General features: G+C 38.0%; 1 protein-coding gene across 2 annotated transcripts in view; it reads left to right on the forward strand.

The window, feature by feature from the left end:
• Positions 1-22,827, forward strand: part of KCNQ5 (potassium voltage-gated channel subfamily Q member 5) — a 447,247-nt gene that overhangs the window by 410,842 nt on the left and 13,578 nt on the right. For both annotated transcript variants that reach the window (XM_036219415.1, XM_036219426.1), the window contains one exon: positions 13,133-13,241. In XM_036219415.1, coding sequence (XP_036075308.1) covers positions 13,133-13,241 — 109 coding nt within the window. The remainder of the gene's footprint in view (positions 1-13,132; positions 13,242-22,827) is intronic.

The raw sequence follows: 22,827 nt of genomic DNA on the forward strand, positions 1-22,827 counted from the left end.
CTGACTGCCCTCCAAGTTTGTTGCATGGCCATTATCTTTTGAATTTCTTTTGATTTTCTTTTAGATTGAATTCCCAGTTTACAGAGTCTCATGTTCTTGTCGTTCTTGATTTATTCTTATTTCAGAAAGTAAAACTCCAATATTTTTTTCCAGCAAAAAGATGGCATGATGACAGAAGGTGTGACGCTGACAGTTGTCAATGTGCCTGTCCCTTGGTTCTCACTAGTCCTACCTGGACCAATTACCCTCTCTGCCTTCACACTGGGGTCACACAGGGGTTGTCTTTCACCATCATCCTGCAGTTCCTGTTGTGTCTCCTGTGCCTGCGTTTTCCTCTCACTTTGTTTACTTTCCCTTTTTGACGAGGTGCATCCTCCAATACATTCCTAAGAAAGAGTACAAGAAAAGCAAAATTTTTGAGATCTTTCATGCCTGAAAATGGCTTTTTTCCATCCTTCTGCTACTTAGGAGTTTGGTTTGATATAGAAGAAGTAAGGCTGGAAATAATGTCCCTTCAAACTTTTGAAAGCATTTGAACCCTGTGTGCTTGTTTTCAGTACTGTTAAGTTGAAAGACATTCTGATTTTTGCATGTGAGCAGTGAGTTTTTTGTGTATTTGTCTGTTTTAGAAACTTGTAGAATTCACTTCTTGTCCCCAGAATTCTGATTTTTCATGATATTTCTTGGTATGGGTCTATTTTTATCTACTACAGTAGATGTTCAAGGGGTCATTTCGAAGTGGTGATTCATGACCTTCTGTTCTGGAATATTTTATTGTTTTTTTGTATAATCGCTTCCCTTCAATTTTTTTGTTGTCTCATATGGAAATCTGTTATTTGGAGGTTGAATTTGTGGACTGGCCTTCTGATTTTCTTATCTTTCTTCTCCTATTTTTCACCTCTTTATCTTATAGCTCTACTTTCTAGGAGTTTTGGCCAACTTTATCGACCAAACCTCTTACTGAGATTTTTAGTTCTGCTGTTATTTTTAAGGTTTCTTATTGTTGTTGTTTACTAAGTGTCCCTGTGTTTTAGCTTCCTATTTTTGTTTCATAGATATAGTATGTTGCTTTATCTCTGGAAAGATATGAATGGCAATGTTTTGAAATTCTTCCTTAATTTCTATTTCCTTCTAGTTTGTTTTGACCTCAATTTTTGTATGGGAAGATTTCCTCAGGTATTTAGTAAACCTTGAATGTCTCCTCATAATGAAGTGTGGAAGATGGCAAAGGTGACTAGAATTTTCAACCATTTGGTTGAAGCCAATCAACTTTGACCTTTACTGGGTCAAAGGTTGATCTGGGTCAGCCATTTCTTGGAAATTTTCTGGTGTCAGTATATTTAGCTCTTTTTTGTTGGGCTGCTCAGATTCCCTGGAGAGTATTTATTCAAACTCCTAGCTAGAAGGTAAAGTCCTGCTGCCATTGTTATGATTATGACGTTCAGGCTGTATATGGTCTCTTGATGCCCTGGTTTTTGGTGTAATACCACCCTTCATTTGTGCCCAATGACCCTTCATCCAAAGACTTCTAGTCTGTCCTCTGCTTGAAAAGGAGAGAAGCATATGCCCAAGAGTATAGGGTGGACTGCACACAACCCTCCTTATTTATCTTGTTATCCCTGGAGATACCTAGTGGTGCCGATTCCTGAGCCTTTTGAGTTTTCTAAAGTGTAAATTTTGTTGTTTCTCAGCTTTTCCCTGTGTTGGCATAGGGTTTTCAGCCTGGTATCAGCTAGTCAGTTACTTGTCCATCTGCTTTCCCACTTCCAAAATTATGCTGTTACTGCCTCTTTTTCTATCCTTTCACAAGTTTATGTCTTTTTAAAAAGTATCTCATCCCTATAGTTTTATTGGGTTTTTCAGAGGGATCAAGATTAGATGTGTATGTTCAATCTACCATCTTAACCCAGAAGAGAGTCTGTGTATTGTGTGTGTGTGCGTGTGTGTGTGTGTGTGTGTGTGTGTGTGCGCGCGCGCATGCTGGATTGCAATATTAAATGTATTTGTTATTCTGGATAGAAATCAAAAAGTTTGAAAATTGCAGCTAGGCCACGCCAACAACAAAGCGCTCAAGTCCATACAAAGCTAATTGTATTTTCTCTTTACCACAAATGTCTTCCATGGAACTGATACAGTTTTAAAGGTGTAAGGGGCCCTTTTTTCCAGGATGTGGTATTCACAGAACTCTAGATCTAATTCTTTTTAGGGAAAAAAAGAATTTTTTTTCAGAATTTCCTCTGATAGTGTATTCAAATGTGCCTCTTCGTTTCTGTGCTAGGTACTAGGATTACTTATTGTGGGTCCCAAATTTTGTTCCATGTCAAAATTGTCATAACATCAAAAAATAAAATAAACAGCAAGCACAGCTAAGTTATGTAATCTTTATTAATCTATAATTTCAATTGCGCTAGCATTTGCATCTACTTTGGTAAAAATACACGGGAAAATTACCTCTTCAAAATGTTAAAAATATCTTTAATTAGAACATTACTTTAAAAACTCACGAGCATATTTTATTGTGATAGCAATGTATATTGCAGATATGAATGCTTGGGCTTTTTTTCAATAAAAACAAATTTTTTGTTTATCAAATTTAGTTTCAAATGCTGTAGCATTTTAATTCTACAACTTAGAAAATATTTAATGGGAATAGGTTCATAGATGCATCAAAAATTTTCATATAGGATTATCTTTTATCTCTATGGGAATTCAATAAGATTATTTCCTAATTCTTTTTTTAACATTGTTTTAATTTATTTATTTTAATTAGTTTCAAGTACACAATACATTGGTTAGACATCTATATAATTCATAAAATGATTCCCCCCAATTGCTCCCTCCCTCTTCTGACCCTCCACCTAGCCAACACATTAATGCTAACTACATTCCCTATGCCGTGTTCCCCATCCCCGTGACCATCCATTAGCTACTAATTTGCACTTCTTTAAACCTTCACTCCATTCTCCCAGGCCCCCAATCCCTCCTCCCTTCTGTCAGTCACCAAATTGTCCACTATATTTATGAGTCTGTTTTTGATAAGTTTGTTCTTTTTCTTCCTTAGATTCCGCATATAAGTGAAATCATATAGAGTTTATCTTTCTTTATCTGGATTAAATACCTTTTAGGTCCATCAAAGCAATATCTTTTTCCATCCCCTTCTTTTTCATATGTAGGAGTCTTGTTTTCTTATCCTTTCTGCCCCTCTATCTTTTGGTTGGAGCACTTAATTCTTTTTTATTTAAGGTACTTATTGAATTCTTTATTTCTGTTTTTGATACATGTTTTTTCTTCTTAAAGAAGTCCCTTTAACATTTCCTGTAATACTGACTTGGTGGTGATAAATTCCTTTAGCTTATTTTTGTCTGGGAAGCTCTTTATCTGTCCTTCAACTCTAAATGATAGCTTTGCTGGATAAATTATTCTTAGTCGTAGATCCTGGGTCTTCATCCTGTCATATATTTTTTGCCAGGCCTTTCTGTCCTGCATAGTTTCTTTTGAGAAATTAGCTCCCAGTCTTATGGGTGTTCCCTTATAAATAACTATCTGTTTTTCTCTTGCTGCTTTTAATATTCTTTCTTTGTATTTAAACTTTAGCATTTTAATTATGATGTGTCTTGGTGTGGACCTCTTTGGATCCCTGATTTTTGGAATTGTCTGGGTTTCCCAGGGTTGTCTGTCCATTGCCTTCACCAGGTTAGGGAACTTTTCCATCATTATTTCTTCAAACAGCTGTTCAACATCTTGATTTTCTTCAGTTATGCCGATTAAATGGATATTACCTAATTCTTAATATAAACTCACTTTCAAGCTATTTAACTCCAAATCTCCTAAGATTCAGAATTGAGTTAACAATGGTCACATGACTGAAATTTCACAATATATTCCTATGGTACTAGCAATATAAGGTACTAGGATAAAGGTGACATTTAGAAAAACATAAGGGAGTGAATATCCAAAAGTGACATATGAAGTTACATTATATCTCACTGTAATATATTTACATTTCCATTAACATTACACTATTTCTGAAGAGAAAAAATAAATCTAGGTTGCTTTCTTTATTATATTACTATGGATAATATAGAAAATTAGTGAGAGATCCCTCTTGCTTGTTGTACTAATGTTAAAATTTTCCTATTATTTTCTAATGATGAACTTATAGACCCAAGAATTTAAAAAGGACCTAGAGGTTCCATTTCTACCTAAAAATAAAATTGCAGTGTGATTTTATTCAACAAACATTTCCTGAGTTCTACTATAGAAGTTATTCATTCTTTTACTTTGAACTCATTTGCCTCTTAAATATTTTCATGGGCCACTGAGGGAAAATCCTATTTTAAACTCCTATAAAAATTAAACATTATGAGGAAAATTGAATTTTTTTTTACAGTAGGATCTTGAGGTTTACCTAGTCAAGAAAGATCATCAAAAATTAAAATAAATAAATTAATTAAACACAAGAGAACACTATCTGGCCAAAATTCAGAGGTTAGCTAATGGGTTATTTGTAATCAATAAGATAAATAGAGTGCAGGGGTATCACTCTCACCTTGACTGGTCCTTTCAATAAATGTTAGCACTGTTCTAATCAGACAACAAGATCAGTGAACAAGATCTTGGTCTTTGTGGAGCTCACATTCTAATAGTGAAGATAAAGAGCACAAACAAGTGAATTGCTTAGTATACTAGAAGGTGACAAGTGCTATTAAAAAAAAAAAAAAAAGGAGAGCAAGGTATGGAGATTCAGAATGGTGGAGAGGAGACATATGTAACCTTAAGTAGGGTATTCTGGGAGGTTCTCCTAGAAAATTGATATTGAACTAAAGCAGCTAAGGAGCCTTAAGGCTATCCAGAGAGGAACATTCCCCAAAGGGAACCCTACAAACAGCGACTTCTGCTCTTTCAAGGAGCAACTAGGAGGCCTAAGGGCAGAGAAGAGAGCCTGGAGAGAAATAGCAAGCTGGAGAGTGATAGGAAATGAGGTCAGAAAGGAAGTGGGGAGGGGACAGACACACAGGGCCTGTAGGCCTTGTAAAGACTTAGGCTTTTGCTGTGGAAAACAAAGGACGCCATTAGAGAATTGTGTGCAGAGAGCCATGATCTCAATTTTAAAAGGATTGTTTTGCCCTTAATAACCCTGTATCTTGGGCAGGCCATTTAACCTTGATGAGCTGCAGTTTCTTCACTTGTAAAATGAGCATAATATTTCCAGTATGACAGTATTATATTTTGAATTACAGTTTGTACTTATAAACCACCTCACATGCAAGGATTGAATATATGACAGTTATCAATAAAAAAAATTAAAAAAAAAAAAGAGCCTACACCTTCATGCTACAAAGTGCTTCAGGCAAAGGCCCTGAATTCAGCCATTTCTAAACACAAAGTTTAGAATCAGGGGCCTTCATGGCCTCTCAGCTGACAGCTTCTTCAGTGAAGACACTGGTCCGTCGACTTCTGGGAGGTGATTCACTGAGTAAACAAGGACACAGTGAAGGGCCATCTACCCAACCACAGAATTCATGTATTTTTAAAATCCTAAATCTAGACGTTATTTAATTCAAGGCACTGCTGTCCTGGTGCCAAGGGAAAATGTGTTATCATTCACGAAGCAAACGAGTCTTGAGTATCTTCTTTGCACCACACAGTGTTCCAGGGGCAGAAAATGGATGAGATGATATACAGTAGATAGATACACGGATAAGAAGACGTCGCCCCTGCCCTTTCTGTCTAGTAAGGAAAGGAGCTTGTAAACAACCAGATATAATACTGTGTAATAACCATCATAAGAGATAACATGTCCACAGTACAGGAAGACAAGGCTGAGCTGGTCTCAGGGATTAGGCTGAGTTACATGGAGGTGATAGACTCTTGAAGGACTTGTAATTGTAGAGTTGAATCTGAGGCTGTAACCTCTTTCATGCTGTCCTCTACACCTCATCCTCATATGCATACCGAAATTTAAGTGGTGTGTTCTAAGTATTCTGATGGTCTCTTATTTTTTGGTGCCCTTTAGTTTTTCAGGACTGTATGCATATTATAATCTGTTTACTGCAAATTCAGCTCCCAGAGTTTGCCAGCCAAAAAATAAAAATAAAAGGGAAAGGAAAAGAGATTAAGTAGGGGTGTGTAGATAATATCCTTTGGGAGAGTATCCAAAGGTAATGATGCTTAAACAGCACCTCAAGAAACTGTTAGTAGTTGGTATAGCTGGAGTATGGTCCAGTAATAATAAGATGAGGCCGAATGGGGGTTTATTAGCTATCAGAATAAAGTTGCCTCACCTAACAATATCAATTGGATATTAAACATCAGTTGACTCAGAGGAAAAGAGACTGAAAAGAAATATGGTAAAATTTAATAAGGTTTACCTCAGAGTGTTAGAACTATGTAAATTTTTTCTCATTCTTTATGATGTAATTTAAAATTCAAATGTTCAAGGTTTCTACAGAGAGCAAGTATTATGATTATAATGAGAGAAAAACAAATTTAAAATAAAAAGTATTTGAAAAAAAAAAAGTCCACCACAAAAAATATAGAGAGTATTTTTTCTCGGTTCCTTAATAGTACCTTGAGGGCCCAGTATGTTATATGTCTTGGTGCCTTAGCAGCATCTAGCACAGAACTGAAAAAAGAAAAAAAAAAAAGGTCTGAGCCAAGAACATAGCGAAATAAAATTGTGCTACTACATCAGGGCCCAAGCAGTTACTCTAAACTCCAGCTGGATTAAAAGAATTGCCTTTGGACTAGCACATGACTAAAATGAAGGCTCTAAATTTAGGATGATATTTAAGGTGTTGAGAAATGATAGCAGGGAAAAGGTATTTGCAATACAAACAGAGGCAGAAGGAAGGAACCCTTAGAAAATAAATTATGATTCAAAAGAGGATGTAATTAATTCGTCATCACCACCATTAATAGTGGCCATTTTAATGTTAGTTCCCTATAGGATAATGGAATAGAATCATTACATGCTTCTTTTAAATTCTTAAAATAAAAATGTGTTGTAGACTTCCAGCCCTCACATTTTCACTACAAGAAACATATTACAATAGTCTTGCCTTTTAGTTCTAGAATTCAGGAAGATTTTTTTTCTTCATTCCAAAAGCATACGTTATTTTTATGATAGAAAAGCTTTTTTAAATTTCTTAAGAAATTTTAAGAGAAATACAAATCATTCATCTTTATGAACTTATATACTAGTATAGCTGATTTCACTTAACATATTCTCTTCTAACTGGTTTTCTTTTCACATATTATTGTACATAGTTATAATCAATGTGAACATTAGTTTCACAGCTTATTTTATTAACATTTAAAAATACTTTCATATTATTATATATTATTAATAGATATCTTTTTTGTAGCTGTATAGTACACCATCATGATTAAATACTATAATTTATAGTTTTTTACTTTGGGACATTGAAATTTATATAACTATTTTTCTACAATGGGCAATGTTGCAATAAACATTATTGCATTAATCTATCTTTATTTTTTAATTATTTTCCAGGAAAATCTCTTATGTAAATTTATAAATTGCTAATCAAAGTTTTATAATTTTTATTGCCATAAAAATTGTTCCAATTTATATCATCACTAGCAATATCAAAGTATACCAGATTCACTTCAATTTGATTAGTATTAGTTGTTATTCTTTTGCTAATTAGTTATAAATCCATACTTTCACATAATTTTAATTTATATTTTTTATCTCTAATAAAGTTGAATAGTTTTCTGTCATTTTTTATTACTAAGTGGTCTCTCTTGACTGACTTATTTGTACACTTGTAATTTGGAATGTGACCTATTCAAATATTTATACATTATAAATATTAAACCTCTTTGTATCTTCTGATATTTTTTTCTAATCAAGCATTTTTCTTTGAATTGTGATTTAGTTATTTCAAGTAGTAACATTTTCTGTCTTCATGGTCAAAGCTGTCAGGTGTCTCTTTTATTTCTTCTGTTGGTCCAAACATTCGGACATTATCATTCCTCCACAGACAGAAAAAGTGTTTTCTGTTAGGCTTTTACAATTTGATTTTGGTCTATGAACATGGAAGCTTCCTATGTATAAAAACAGTAGTGATTCCTTTCAAAGAGAACAGTACCAAGGCCTGAACAGAATGGGGTCTCAGAGGGCTGAGGAACAGAGGACAATAACTGGAATTCAGAAAGCTGAGGCCTTTCAGCTGAATAAAAACATGATGAAAACTTGTTCCTATAACACCGATTTCTCAAGGGATTTTTGGGGGGAGGGAGGGGCAGTTTGTTGTTGTTTTGTTTGTTTCTGTTTCTGTTTTTTATAATTCAGTCATTTCCTGTTGTCGTGTGAAGTAAATTGTTCCTGTGGAAAATATACTAGTGGCACCAGGGGAAACATGGAGAATCAGTCCAAATTCGATGGCAGATTAGTTAAACACACCCCTCAGCACAGCTGAAAGAAGCCAGGGGACGTCATTTTTCTACTTACAATAGTGGTCCCGACCCCTTAGCTGCTCTGGATTTCTCTGGGGAGTTTTTAAAAAGCGATGCTTAGGTTACAACCCTCCATTTCCTAATGTTATTGGTCTTGAGGGCATTATGGGTATTGAGATTTTTTTTAATACTCCCCAGGTGATTCTAATGTGTAGCCAAAGTTGAAAACTATGGTAATTATTTCATCAGGAAATGTAAAAAATAAATATAATCCATTAAAGAAGGTGACAAAGAGAAAGAACTAGAAACGACATGTCCTTTTTTAAGAAATACCTGCATCCTGATGGCAAAATTGCCTAGTGGGAACAGAAAAATGGTCTTTGGATACAGCAGAAGTTCCCAGAATGTATCTTTACCTCCTCCTCTTCATCATCTAAGGTCCAAGTGATCCTTTCCAAACACTATAAAATAGATTTTCCAAAATGTGGGTGAACGAAGTACTTGAAAGCAAATCTTGAACACTGCTAATTAATAGGAAACAGAAGAGGGTTGGGACAGATAAAAAGTTGTATTTTATACTTCTTTTTCTGCAGGCATGGATTGTGCACTGGGGTAGGCTCACAATCCTAGGAGGACTGCCCCAGGGAGCACTTCACTCTGTTGGCATTTTTCCCTTCATGACTAGGTTTTGTACAAATTGGTGTTCATGTGAGCTTATGGTCCCATAACCTACATTTCCTAAAATGCCAGGACAGAAAGCCAGCTATGTGGTTGGAGAGCAGAGGGCCAATCTTGGCTGAATATTTAGCCCCACCCAGGTGCCTTAGAGTTCACAGAGGGTTTTAAGCTTCTAGGAATCATAAGGAAGACATTTAATGTGGTGTTAACCTCATTGGAAAGAAAATTAACATCTCAAGATACTTATGAAGCAGAAAGATGGCATTTTCCCCATTTTTGTGGTTTTAAAATAAGGAGAAAACTTTTCTAACTCAACCCTACCTTTAATACATGCCAGAAAAGATATATTTCCTATTCATTTGCTCTGACCAAACTTACAAAGAAAATTTTTCAAAGACTGAGAGTCCAATTTATGCCATGAACAATCGAGTTTAAACGGTATAATAAAATTCCGCAATAAGATGCATTTGGATATAATGTGATTCATGACTGACTCCCATCTTCTACCTAGTCCTGTTTCCTAAACAAGATGGATAGACTGAAGCTTTCATCGGGGTACAGGACAGGGGTGAAGGGGAGCAGTATTAAGCTGGGAGGAAACTCTTTTACTCATTTGGGATGTTCCCAGCTGCATTTACAGTCAGTGAGAACATTATAGTTTCACTGTCTTTACTTTTGTGATTATTGTGATAGTACACACCTGCTGATAAAGTTTTCTATTAACCTCTTAATAGAACCCTGCATTTTATACTGTTTAATTGTTTGGACCTGCATCATCATGTGATGGTTGGTTATATTGTATTTTCAGGCCGATAAGTCATTAACACAGGCATTGCACGATCTGCCTTCCCTGTAACCTCTCCAGTGTTCCCCAGTTTTCTGAGGTATAAGATGGGGCCACGTTTAGAAGTGGTCTTCGCTAGAGTTCAGATATGGGAAAGCAGGCATTTGCCTCTATTTTGAAAGGCAGCATAAAATACTTTTGTGAATTCTGTGCTGGGAATCCTAATAAAGTACATTATTTGATATTTCCTTTGGCGAGCTAACATCGCAGGGCTCCATAATGGTGCCTGGTGGTCTTGGCTCCATCAGCCACGCAGCCTGTATGTGAGCTTCCCCACCCCCTTCTCCCACACCACACTCGCCCTCCTTGCAGTTCCAGGGTAAGTGTATTTGCCGGTCTCCTTTGGAGTGTGGACTGGCTCGGCACATGGCCATTGTAACCACGCTGCTCCAAATCTGATCTTCTCTTAAGATTGGGGGATCACTTTACCTGAGATCACAATAGCCAGGTACATAGAGCCATGTGAAGGAAAACGTAATGCAGGAGAAGGGAATCCAGATGACAACAACAGAGGCAAGAAAGACAAAGCTGGAAGGAGTTGGAAGTGAGACTTAGGGTCAGGCAGTGGTTAATAGTGAAGCTCCAGAACCAACTGCCTAGATTTAAATTCTGGTTCTGTCACTTACTCTCCATGTGTCCTTGGGCAACTTTCTTAGCTTTTTGTGCCTAACTTTTATAATCTGTATAACAGGAGATAAAAATAATACATACTTCATGGGGTAGGTTTGTAGCAATTAATTAAAGTTCTTGGCACATAATTTAATTTCCCTAAAAAGCACTTACTATTATTATCATCATAATTATTGTTCTTGAGTGAAGACTTGGCAACCATGAAGAAAAGTTTTCCCAATTGTATTAGTTTCCAAGGGATGACATAACAAATTACCACAAACTGGGTGACTTGAAACAACAGGAATCTCTCACAGTTCAAGAAATCGGGGTGTCACCAGGGTTGGTGTCTTCTGGAGTCTCTGAAGGAGAAACCATCATGTGCCTCCCTCAGCTTCTGGTGGTTGCCAGCCATCTTCAGTGCTCGTGGCTTATAGACACATCACTCCAGTCTCTGCTGCCATTTTCTCTATGTTCCTGTGTCTTCTTTTCTGTCTTACAGGGACGCTTTTGTCAGATTTAAGGCCCACCCTAATCCAGTATGACCTCATCTCAAACTTTACTTTAATTACATCTGCAAAGACCCTTATTCTACATGTCATATTCTGATGTTCCAAGTGGACATGAATTGGGGGGCAACACTATTGAGCCTACTACATCAACTAAGAGCAGGTTGGGATCAAATCGGAGGCTGAAATCACGAATAGTTCTTGGAAGAATGTCATCTTGGGCATAATGTTATTCACTAAAAGTATTGTGTTTTGTGGGTAGTCAATCAAGCAAAATGGGCTGGCTACCCTCAAGGTCATCACTGAGCCAGAACTCTGTCAAACACAGCGTTAATCTATGTACTCCTGTTCAAACTGTGGCAAACTTCTCTGGAGAGAAGTTGAATGCACCCAGCAGGCACAGGCTGCACCCATCAGGCAGCACATGTGCTGAGCTTGCCCCCCTGCCCACTCCTGACATGCTGCATGACACTACTGAACCACTGTTGAACACATTCCGACATTGAGTAATGCCATGGCAAGGGTGAGGGCTCTGGAGCCTGAGGGAACTGGATGCTCTGCAAATTGCTAGCTCCACTTATCACTTTTATCTTCTCTGAGCCTCCATTTCAGCATCCAAATATCAGGCATAATATCGCCACCAACTTGTTGAGTTGCTGTGAGTAAGAAAACTAATGTGTGAGGAGCTTCACCCAGGTGCCTGGCATAAATTTTTGTGAGTGGTGGTTATTATTGTGAGGTGGTAGTTCTGACTCTTCCCACTTCCTAGGCTGTAGGGCACTGGACCAGAGGGACCATGAAGAAGAGCTGTGAAAACCCGTCTGCACCTCTTCCCCCACCACCACCTCCACTCTCAGCACACAGCAAACTGAGTCAACACACAGCAAACAGAGGCAGCTGAATTAAATGGCGCATCAGCTGCATTTCACTACAAGCACTGCTTCAATGAATGGACCCCCAATAGGTTTTCAGGATTTTCAACCCAATCAGGACAGCGTATGGCAATGTACCTTTCATGACTTAGCGAATGAACACTGGGCAGAGCAAAGACAACAGAAACCAGTTAGTCCTTTAGTGTATGTCAGGGTTTAAAAAAGCTTAAATAGAATTTGAAGTCAATTTTTATTCATAAGTGAATTTTTATTACTTTAATACCAAAGTAATACATGTTCATTGTAGAAATTTTAGAAATATAGCCAAGCAAAACAAATAAAATCATTCTTAATCCCAGATGTGTAGATTTATTTCTTTAATAATATATTGTGACATTTTTTTCCAGTCATTGGTCTTTGACATCATTTTTAACAGCTTTCCAATATTCCACTATATAAACCTACCAATATTTATTTAATTCATCCTCCATTCCAAGAATTTTAATTTGCTTTCAATTATTCGTTGCTGAAAACAAAGCTGCAGTGATATGAGTGTATTCCTTATTAATCTTATAAACTTCTACTAATTTGGTATTTGCTGCAACCCAAGCCCCTTTCTAAACTTTGCAATTCACTCAAAAGTTAATTTGCTCAGTTTATGAGGAACCAATTTTATTATCCAATCTGAAAATCTCTCGGCATTAGCTATTATCTTAAGCGAGCTCTCCTTCCTGGGCTACCTGTGTTCAATAACTGATAAGTAGTCAATGTTCTTGGGTCTGACTGCTCATTTGTTCAGGGCATGGAGCTAATAGGGTCAAATATCATGGGTTTCAAGCTCTGCATATACAGGTCATTTAATTAAGTTGTATGTAGACTGGTTCCCTAACCCCAAACAACTGTTATTTAAATGCTGGCTGTTAGTTTCAAAGAACTGAGCAAAAGAGCATGGGTGGATCAATACAAATCCACCACCACTAAACAAAATACAATGTGTCAACATCTTCAACTTCCCCATGGTGGGGTTGTAGAAAAGAAGAAGAAATAATATTGGGGAAGAACAACTTGCTGACCTTATACATATCTTGATTTATAAGTTTAGTCTTTGAGTTCCCCCTATTCTTATGTGAGACCAAGTTCAGCAGCACGTTTTAAATTGCTGATGGTGGTATTTAACCAGCAGTTTTCCTTTCCAGCTGACACAGCCCTTGGCACTGATGATGTATATGATGAAAAAGGATGCCAGTGTGATGTATCTGTAGAAGACCTCACCCCACCACTTAAAACTGTCATTCGAGCTATCAGGTTGGTGGAAATCTGTTGATGAAATGATTCAGAGACCTACCTCTGGTTATTTGAATTACTATATTGTTAAGTTATTTTCTCCGCTGGTAAATTTCCTGAAATAATTGCTTCCTCTTTTCCTATTCATCCACATGCCTATTAAATTCTGAAATATTTTTCCTTACTACGAAACTCTACTGTGTTCAACACAAAGTATGTTATAAAAGGTGGGTTGGATTTGAAAAACCAGGCCACGTCAGCAAGATTACATGAGAATTGACTTGTCATGTGGATTGGTTTCTTTAAGGACATTTAGTGTATAGATGCAACTGGATTTTTTTAATTATTTTTTTATGACTTGATGTTCCAATCCACATTCTGTACTTTATATTAAAGAAAAAGCCCTCTAGATTATTTCAAAACAGGTTCCATTCTGAAAATGGGAAACCTAAAGCATTCTGCAGTCAGTTGCTCCTATCCTGCTGAAATATAATTGTTAAAAGCTGATCTTAATACACTTCCTCTATTGATGACAGAAAAGTAAGCACATATCCAAAGCAACTCATTTCCAGGATCCACTCTCCAGGAAAAAAAAAAAAAAAAAAAAAAAAAAAAAAAGGTCAGAATCTGGACTATATGAACTGCCACGTGCTCAGCCTTTAATCCCTTTGGGAAAACTTTTGTCTGTCAAGAAATGCTGAGTAACTCTCTATTGCAAAGATATTGCTCTGATCTTTTTGGCTCTTTCTGCCCTTGCCAAAAAGCCAGAGGAAAGCTTAACTATGCAACCCAATTTAGCTATTCAGATACTTGGTCTAAACTCAGATATCATTATGATTGATTATTTACTTCCATTTTGAATTGGTCATTTGGCAACATGTCAGACATTGCTTTACTTTATGGTTCGAAGTCACCGGGAAAGCAGAAATGAGTTATAGAGGTTTTGGTAAATGTTTGTGGGGCAAAAAAGATCATGGTATGATGAAATGTGTGTCCCAGAAGATGCTTAAACGTTATCTATAACCTGAAAAGAAGTGATGTATAGCCCAGTTACCTCCCAAAAGAACCTGCAAGCAACAATCCTTATACGTGGGGGGACCAACCCTCTTCTGTGCCATGAACCATCTCAGATTGTGCTTATTGTCTCACCGTTATTGTTAGTAACACTCATTGTGTTTCTCAAAATATCCCAGTTTAGACAATTAAATGATCATCATACCCCTGAGGATCTGAGAAACCTTGGACAATATTTAATCCCAGAAAACACAGCGATATGTAGTAAGACGATGCCTGAAGCCTTCAGTTAAAGAGGCAGAAGGGCTCTAGAACTGCACTGCCCAATACGATAACCACTGGCCACATGAGGCTATTTAAAGTTGAAGTAATTAAAATTAAGTAAAATTTAAAATTCAGTTCATCAGTAGCACCAACATTTAAAGTGCTCAGTAGCCACAGGTGGTTAGTGGCTACTCTGTTGGGCAGAGAAGATATAGTACATTTCCACCATTGCAGAAAGTTCTGTTGGACATTGCTAGAAGTCACCTTGAAATTGTTTAGATTCATTCATTATACCCATCAAAGACCCTAAAGTGAGGGTAGGGCGATTCATTCACAGAATAGTCTGATTTGCAACAAGTAAGGTAATAATCTTATCTAATGGGAGCAGATTAGGTTTCCTAAAAGTCACACTTAATCCAGTTTGTGCCATTTCCCAAGACCTGCGGAGGCTTTCTGCTTTTGCCTCGCAACCTATAAAAAGAGCTGCAAGGAAGAAAATGAAACAGGTTTATTCTGCTAACTAAGCACTTTAGCAGGAGCTTAAGATTTACTTTCTTATACCTTCCTACTGAAACTAGACTGATTTTTGTAAAGATGTTTACAGAATTCCCTTCTTTTCAGAATTCTTTCTCGGTTCTTATTTTTAACAGGACTTTATTATTTACATGTCTCTCCTTTTTGTGGACTTTGGAAGCTTTCTGCTTGCTACTTGGTGACACTTGAGAGGGATGTTTTTCTCCTCCATGTCATGATTCTGATTAGTGGGTAATTTTTTTCTAACTTCCAAATTCTGCTTAAAATCGTTGGACTCTTAAAACATAACAACTGCATTCAATAGTTAATAACTAATTTGAAATTTTCGACTCAAGATTGCCCTTAATTCTTAAAAATAGCAACCAATACAATTAGCAGTTCTGAAAAGTAGTTTGCAAATATACGTCCCTAAATCTTATGAATGTGTCCTTTTCTTAAGTTTAATTACATAAATAAACTGAACATCGGTTGACTGGAATGTTTTTTGCCAAAACATGCTCACCTCTTACAGCTCACCTAAAATAATATTTTGTATGTATATTACTGATTGCAAGTATGAACCACCTATTATTCATCTCTAAAATAGCAACTTTGTTTTGGCATTTTCCTTGATCTTTTTGGTTGTTGTATTATTTAATATGACTACTTGAACATGCTTTTTTGTCTTCCAGTAGTTTTTCTTAAAAACCAAATTAAAGTGTGTAACAGAAAATATGTATTCCACTGCAAGGATGATAGCAGGAAAAATGACATTGTTACCTTCACAAAAAGCAAAGTAGGAATTACTATTTTCAGTTATTAATATTTAGTAAGCATCTACCATTTTATAGTTATTTCTGGGAGTAAAAAATTCTTAGGTAATAAGATGATGATTAAGTCCCCTCCTCAAACTTGTCTGGGTTCTATTAACTGAATATACTTTGAGACTTTTTTTTTTAATGAACGACATCACTTTTTGTAGTATTGAACAATGGCTATTCTTAGACATTTTCAAAATGTCTTAAGAGACAAAAGAATACATAGTTTTGTATAGTTCCTCCAAGGTTACCACAGATTAGTCTCAAAATATTAGTTAGTGGGAATGCACAAAGTTACTGGAAATATGTTTTCAAACTCATGTCTGTGAGTGAAGACTGTGCTTATTTTTAACAAAAGTTCTATATCTTGTTAATGATAATGCAAACAATGTTAAGTACTTTTCATCCACTCAGAAATTAATTTCTACATAGAAAGATGAAATTAGCAGGGAAGTAAACAGGTTGACAAGCAAATTAATAAACTCCTGAACATTTTGCATACTCACTTTTCATTCGATTATGGTCTATTCATTTGATATGGCTGCCATAACAAAATAGCACAGACTGGGTAACTTAGCCAACAGAAACTTATTTTCTCCTAGTTCTGGAGACTTGAACTCCAAGATCACAGGGTCAGCAGGGTTGGTTTCTTCTGAAGCCTCTCTTCTTGGCTTACAGGTGACCATCTTCTCACAGTATTTTCACATGGTCTTTCCTCTGTGCACCCACTTGTCTGTGTTCAAACTTCCCCTTCTTATGACACCAGTCAGATTGGATTAGGGCCTACCCTAAAAGTTTCGTTTTAATTTAATCACCTCTTTAAAGGCCCTATCTCCAAATACAGTCACATTCTGAGGTATGGAGGTTAGGGCTTTAACATGTGAATTTTGAAGATACACAATTCAGCCCATAACATATGGCAAGACATCTGCTTTCGTATCACTGGAAAATATTTTCTCTGACACAATATCAAAATTTCCAGATTAAAAAAAAAAAAAGTTCATCAATTACCTAGATACGTTCCATCACAATATCAAACATCTAGCTATTATCTTTTAGGTTTGCACTTAACATTGTGTAAACACTGTGTAAGTGTGAATCCTGAGCAGAATTCCACACAAAAATTAATATATGTCATTTATTTGAAATAATAAATAGTTTTTTTAAAGTCATATCCAGTACATTTCTATATTTATAAAAAGGTCACAGAGTAATATTTTTTTAAGTACAAAAGAAATGTTTGTATTTGTTTTCCTGTACCAAACTGGCTAGATAAATCCTCAGATATGCATACCCAGGCAACATACAAGTGCTAGACAATTGGGGAGAGAGTTTTGTCAGTTAAAATGTTGCAAGGCAAAGCTTACCTGCTTCTCACCAGTATTTTTTCATAGAATTACTTTAGGATTAAGGCCACGCTTAACGAGATCCTCAACAACAATTGTTCTCTTGTCAGCTTGTTTTATACAACCATGTTTTCTGCCAGTCACCAAGAAATGAATCAGAATACTGTACGACCTGTTCTTGTTGATAACCCGAACAAACCAGTGGGGCTTACTCATTATTTTGAAAGGAAATGCCCAAGAAGTTGTTGATTGTATCATGATCTTTACTTCTCTTAGTATCTCTGTGCCATAATCACCATGCCTGCTGTGCTTCATTTATATCCAACCTTTTATTTCCCAGGCCGAACCAGCTATCTAGAGAATCAAATGAATAAATAAGGTCTTGGGTGAAAGCCCAAAGAATTCTTTCGCTGAAGCTGCAGCCCAACTTCACCTGGCACTGCTGGCTAATTCCACCCCCCTCCTTAACCCTCCCCAGAGATGCTCAGAAAAGGTAGTCCAAGAAACAAAAGCTTCTGTGTGACCTCTGTGCCTCATTTTCTCATTGGTGGAGTGAGGATGGTAATATATTGACCTTGTAGAGTTGTGGGGAATTAAAATGAATTAACATTTGCAGAGCACTTAGGAGAGTGCTGGGCATGGTGAGCACTATGTAAACACTAGCTGTTTCAGCCTCTGGGCTCCTTAGTACCTTCCCAGCATGCTGCCTCCGCTGCCTGTCTTCCATTCAGGCAAGACCCTCTCCTTTCTGAGCCCCACCTGCTCCCACGGTGCATACATAAGAAGAGCACTTCTTTCTCTCTTCTGAAGGGCTGCTCCCAACTTCCAAACATCTGTAGCCTTGCCTGCCTGCACCCTCTGCAGGAAGCATTTGCTGTTACCCCTTGAAGTTACCTCCTCACCACCTACACTGAGGAGTCACTCAGACTAATGCCACTCAAGGCTAGAAGAGCAATTTTTTCACTCAACTGTGAGGCAATGTTCCAAGTAGCCCTCTCCCCCTTTGTCCACTGGGTGAGCTTGCTGCCCCTGCAGGCACCTTCCCAAGAAGTAAAAAGACAATGAAAGGTAGAGCATACCTGTCTTCTCCCTCACCCTCCTACACAGAGGCCTGACTATAAACCCTCTAAAGTTCCTCCCAGAGTTCATGCACTCAAAAAATTGTGTTGAGCTTCTAGCCTGTACCTGGCACAGTGTTAAATGTTAACAAGAAAGATGCATCCCTGCTCAGAGTGAGAGGGGTTGCCAGAAAAGTAAAGGGTCAGTTAAGATGCAGAGTAACATATCACTGCAATAAAAGAAGTCTGGGTGCTCGGGCAGACATAACGTCAGCACTTACATGGGAGGCGGCATTTAGGAAGACTTTCTGGAAGAAAGGGTATCCAAGCAGAGATCTGGTAGGTACGTAGGTTCTAGGCAGGTTGTCGAAGAGGTGTATGTTTAGGCAGAGGGAACTGCAATGGCCAGGAACCAGAGGTGAAAGTGGCATTAGAAAGTATTCATGTTGGAGGAGGACAGAGGATGTGGGGAGGGCAAGTTAGACTGAAAGGAGAAGCAGAGTCCATTATAACAAGCTGGAAGGTGTGGAGGCTTTTAAGTACAGAAGTATATTTATCAGATTGGTGCTTTATCCTAGCACTTAGAAAGATGATTTTGATTGCAATGTAAAGAGCAGACTGGAAAGAAGCGACTATTAGAATACCTGGATCTGCTTGGGGCCTGAGCCAGGCAGTCATGGTAAAGAGTAGTGAAGGATGGATTTCAGAGCTCCTCAGATTAAAAAAAAAAAAAAAAAAATGATAGTATTTGGATATTTACTGGTTGGAGACGATGGAGTGAAAGAGGAAGAGGAATCAAGGGTAATACATCTAGGTGCCCGGTCAGACAGAGGCCAGCTTTGGGAGGGATGGTACATTGTTGCAGGTGACAAGTTTGGGGTCACAGTGGGGTCACAGTGGGGCCCAGCAGGCTGGCGGATCCCTGGATCTGAGGCCCTGGGGGAAAATCTGGCATGAGGACAAACTCATTAGTCATCAGTATGGAAATGTCACCCCAGGGAGAGTGTGGGAGTAAAGAAGAGAGGGTGCTCAGCACAGAAGCTGAGGCTCACAAACATGTAAGGAGCAGCAAGAGGAAGAAGGCTCCAATGGAGACAGACTCGAAGCAGCCACACAGGTGGAAACCAGGAGAGCGTGATGGAAGTGAAGCCAGAGGAGTGTTTCGAGCAGGAGGCAGTGGTCAACTGTGTAAATGTCGCTTAGGGGTCAAAACTATAAAGCGTGAGAAGGTCCTTCAAAAGTGGCAACATGGAAGTCACCAGTGACTTTGGAGAAAAATTCAGCAGAGGCAAAAAAATTTGGAGTCAGAGCATGAACAGAGTACTTTTAAAAACAATCTATCAGAATCTTGCACTCTAATAGAAACATAGATGAGGTGTCAAGAATTCTTTTATAACTAGCAAAGACTCATCAGCTCTTCTAAATTGCTCAGATCTGATCCTCGAAGAGAAGAACTGCTGCTGACATGTCAGCGTTTCGGAGGTGGGTTATGCAAATCAGTCCTCGGTGTAACCCTGGAATAAGTGATGAGGTTTTCCCATTTTCTCGCCCTTGTATCCTTCCTATTCTGAAAGGCAAGGATGGGACCATGCTCTTGACCATTCCCTAAAATGCATTTCAACTCTGAATTTTTCTTAGATCTCACTTCGTATTTCAGACAAGACTATTCCACAAATAGAGAAGAAGAGGCATGTGTTTGCCATTGCAGGTTTTTGCTAAATCTACAAGCTGTTTAATCATCACCAGCTCTTAATTGTGCTGATGGCATTTCTGCTATTTCAGCAGAGGTGAGGAGTCTTTGTTTGCAAGTCACCAGTAAGGCGTTCTTGACAACCAAGGCTACGACTTGTTACAGTAAAAAACACTGCTGGAAGAACATTTCATAGATCATTTAGCACATATTTTTAAAATCGGCTAATATATTCCCTGGAATATTCTTTTTGTTTGTTTCTATTCCGAAGATAATCATGGCCACATTTGGCTCTGAGGCTGCATAAAACTAGTGTTTTCTCTAAAGATGAACTTACTTTGCAGCATCTAATTTTTAATTTTATATTTGGTTGTAATTTAAACTGAATCTCCTATTCATTGCTGTGACTGAAAATACTTAAGAGCAATCAGCATGTGTGGGCATGTATTTATTTACTTGTTACTAGGCTTTTATACTCCTAGGAAAATAAAATTCTCAAATTTAGGTACTAAATCAGCGTTCACAAAATCCCGAGAGAAAAGTCACCATTTGCAGACTTGCTTGGATCCAAAAGTTATCACTTGGGTTTTATTCTTTACCCTAATTCTTTAAAAGAAAACCTAATGAAATGTACAGGAAAGTGTGCTAGCTCCTGAATATGAGCCACAATAATGACAAGCATTAGAAAAATACCCCACTCCCAGTGGTGAAAACAGTGTGGCACAGAACTTTCCTGATTCCTCAGTCAGCCAAGTGAAGTATCTGCTCACCCCTGCATTGGACTATATACAAATGGAGTTAATTTACATGTCCCTATGAAGAGTTGAAAGTAAGAAAAATGAGACAGTTCGGTATATCCAGAAACTCCTGGGGTTCCCTAGTCACTGACTCGGAGCCCAATCCGAGATGAAAGAAGGGTGGAGCAGTCTTGGATATATATCTCTATAACCAACTCTGAAGGGTTTTCAAATTCTAAATACTATATATTTGACCCTTGAACAACATGGAGATTAGAGGTGCAAACCCCTGCCCCTATGCAGCCGAAAATCTGCATATAACTTATGACACCCCAAAAACTTTACTGCAAATAGCCTACTTGACCAGAGGAAGCCTTACTGATAACATATACAATCAATTAATCCATGTTTTGTACGTTATATGCATTACATACCATATTCTTACAATAAAGTAAGCTATAGAAAAAACATTATTAAGAAAATCATAAGGAAAATACATTTGCAGTATTTATGTGTATGAGTGGGCCTAAGCATGTTGTTCAAGGGTCAATTGTATACACAAGTGCAATCTGTATTATTGAATCATGTTTCTGTATTGATAGGAAAATAGCATTAATAAATCATCCAAACAAGTAATGCATATACCTTCAATAGTGATCCAAAGTATCAACTTCCATAGGCCTAGCTGTCTGCTGAATTTGCCCCCACAATCAACACTATACTTTGTCCAATCTCTAAAAGGTGAGAGAAGGCTACCTTGGAAGAGATTCAGTGATCAGAGCTCTGGGTCACCTCATGAATGAGCCCTGGGATTCTTGCTTTCAAGGCAAATAGTGGCTATGTTTCTCACAGAGAGTCAGAAATCAAGGGATAGTTTTCCAAACTAGGAAGGAAGGGGATATGGAATGCACGTCAGTATTGTAAATCAACTCAAGTAGCCAGCATAAAGTCAAAGAGGGGTCAAGAAGAGAAATACACATCCACTCCAAAAATATAAGATCTAGGAATATAATGGGCCCATTTCTGGAGATGGAGGAATTTGGTAATATACTGCAGAGGTTGGGGAGCAAAGTGGGTAAAGGACTGTCATCTCCTCCAGCAATTGTTTCCTATCACCTCTACCAACCGAGGGTAAACCCTTCTCTTCTGCACACCCGCATTAGCCTGTGCTTCTCACCAACTTTCATTCACTGAGTGGATTATGACTGCCTGCTTGTCTGTCTGCCCCACACAACTGGAGTGCTCAAGCAGCAGGGTATGTTTCTTCATTGATGTATCCACGGCATCTAGCACAGGGCCTGGCTCTTGGCAGGCATTCAATAAATGTCTGATGGGTGAGTGAATGAATGAATGAATGAATGAACTCTTGAGTCCCACTCGGCAGGCACACCTTTGGCATTATTTGGGGAAGTGGTGGCACTGATCTCATCTAAAAAGCTCCAGGCTGTGAGGAATCAGACTCTCGAATCTTATAAGAGCTCCCAGTGCAGGACTGTTGCCTTCCACCAGGACTACAGAGAGAAAGAGACTGTAACCAAGTGATCATTGGAGGCCTATTCAACTCTGCCAGCTCCTTTTCATCAGTCAATGCACCTCAATGCCTAGCACAGTGGCCAGCACACCTAGGAGGTGCTCGATAAATATTTATTGAAAGAATGAATCAGTCAGTCACCTGGCACTCTCCTTCACTTCCAAGGTAGCCCTTTGAAACACTAATTGATCTTAACTAATTCTTGCATGCAAACTTCAGGCCTGACTCCGGCGAGAGGGCCCAGAAAGCATTTGGGTTCTGATTGGAGGCCTGACAACAAGCCACACTGACACTTTGCCTAATGGGTATGATTTGTGTGACTTAAAAGACTTATGCAAAACCCACCGTCACTTCTTTGCATGGAGGCAGGGAGTACAGAGATTGTTCTACCTCCACCACCACCCCAATCCCACCTCCATTTCAGTAGTTCTCAATCTGAGCTGCACTTTAGAATCACCTAGAGTTTTATAAAATCTCCGGACCACACCCTGGATCCATTAAAACAGAATTTCTGAATGTGCGACCCAGGCATCAGCATTTTTTAAACTCCGTGTCTGATTCCAATGAGCAGCCAAGCTTGACAAGAACTGCTGTCTTTATAGTCAATCAATCTGCCTCTTCAGTTCACAGTCGGCT

This window comes from Rousettus aegyptiacus, unplaced genomic scaffold (genome assembly GCF_014176215.1).
Source record: "Rousettus aegyptiacus isolate mRouAeg1 unplaced genomic scaffold, mRouAeg1.p scaffold_m13_p_1, whole genome shotgun sequence".
In the NCBI taxonomy this organism is placed as follows: Eukaryota; Metazoa; Chordata; class Mammalia; order Chiroptera; family Pteropodidae; genus Rousettus; species Rousettus aegyptiacus.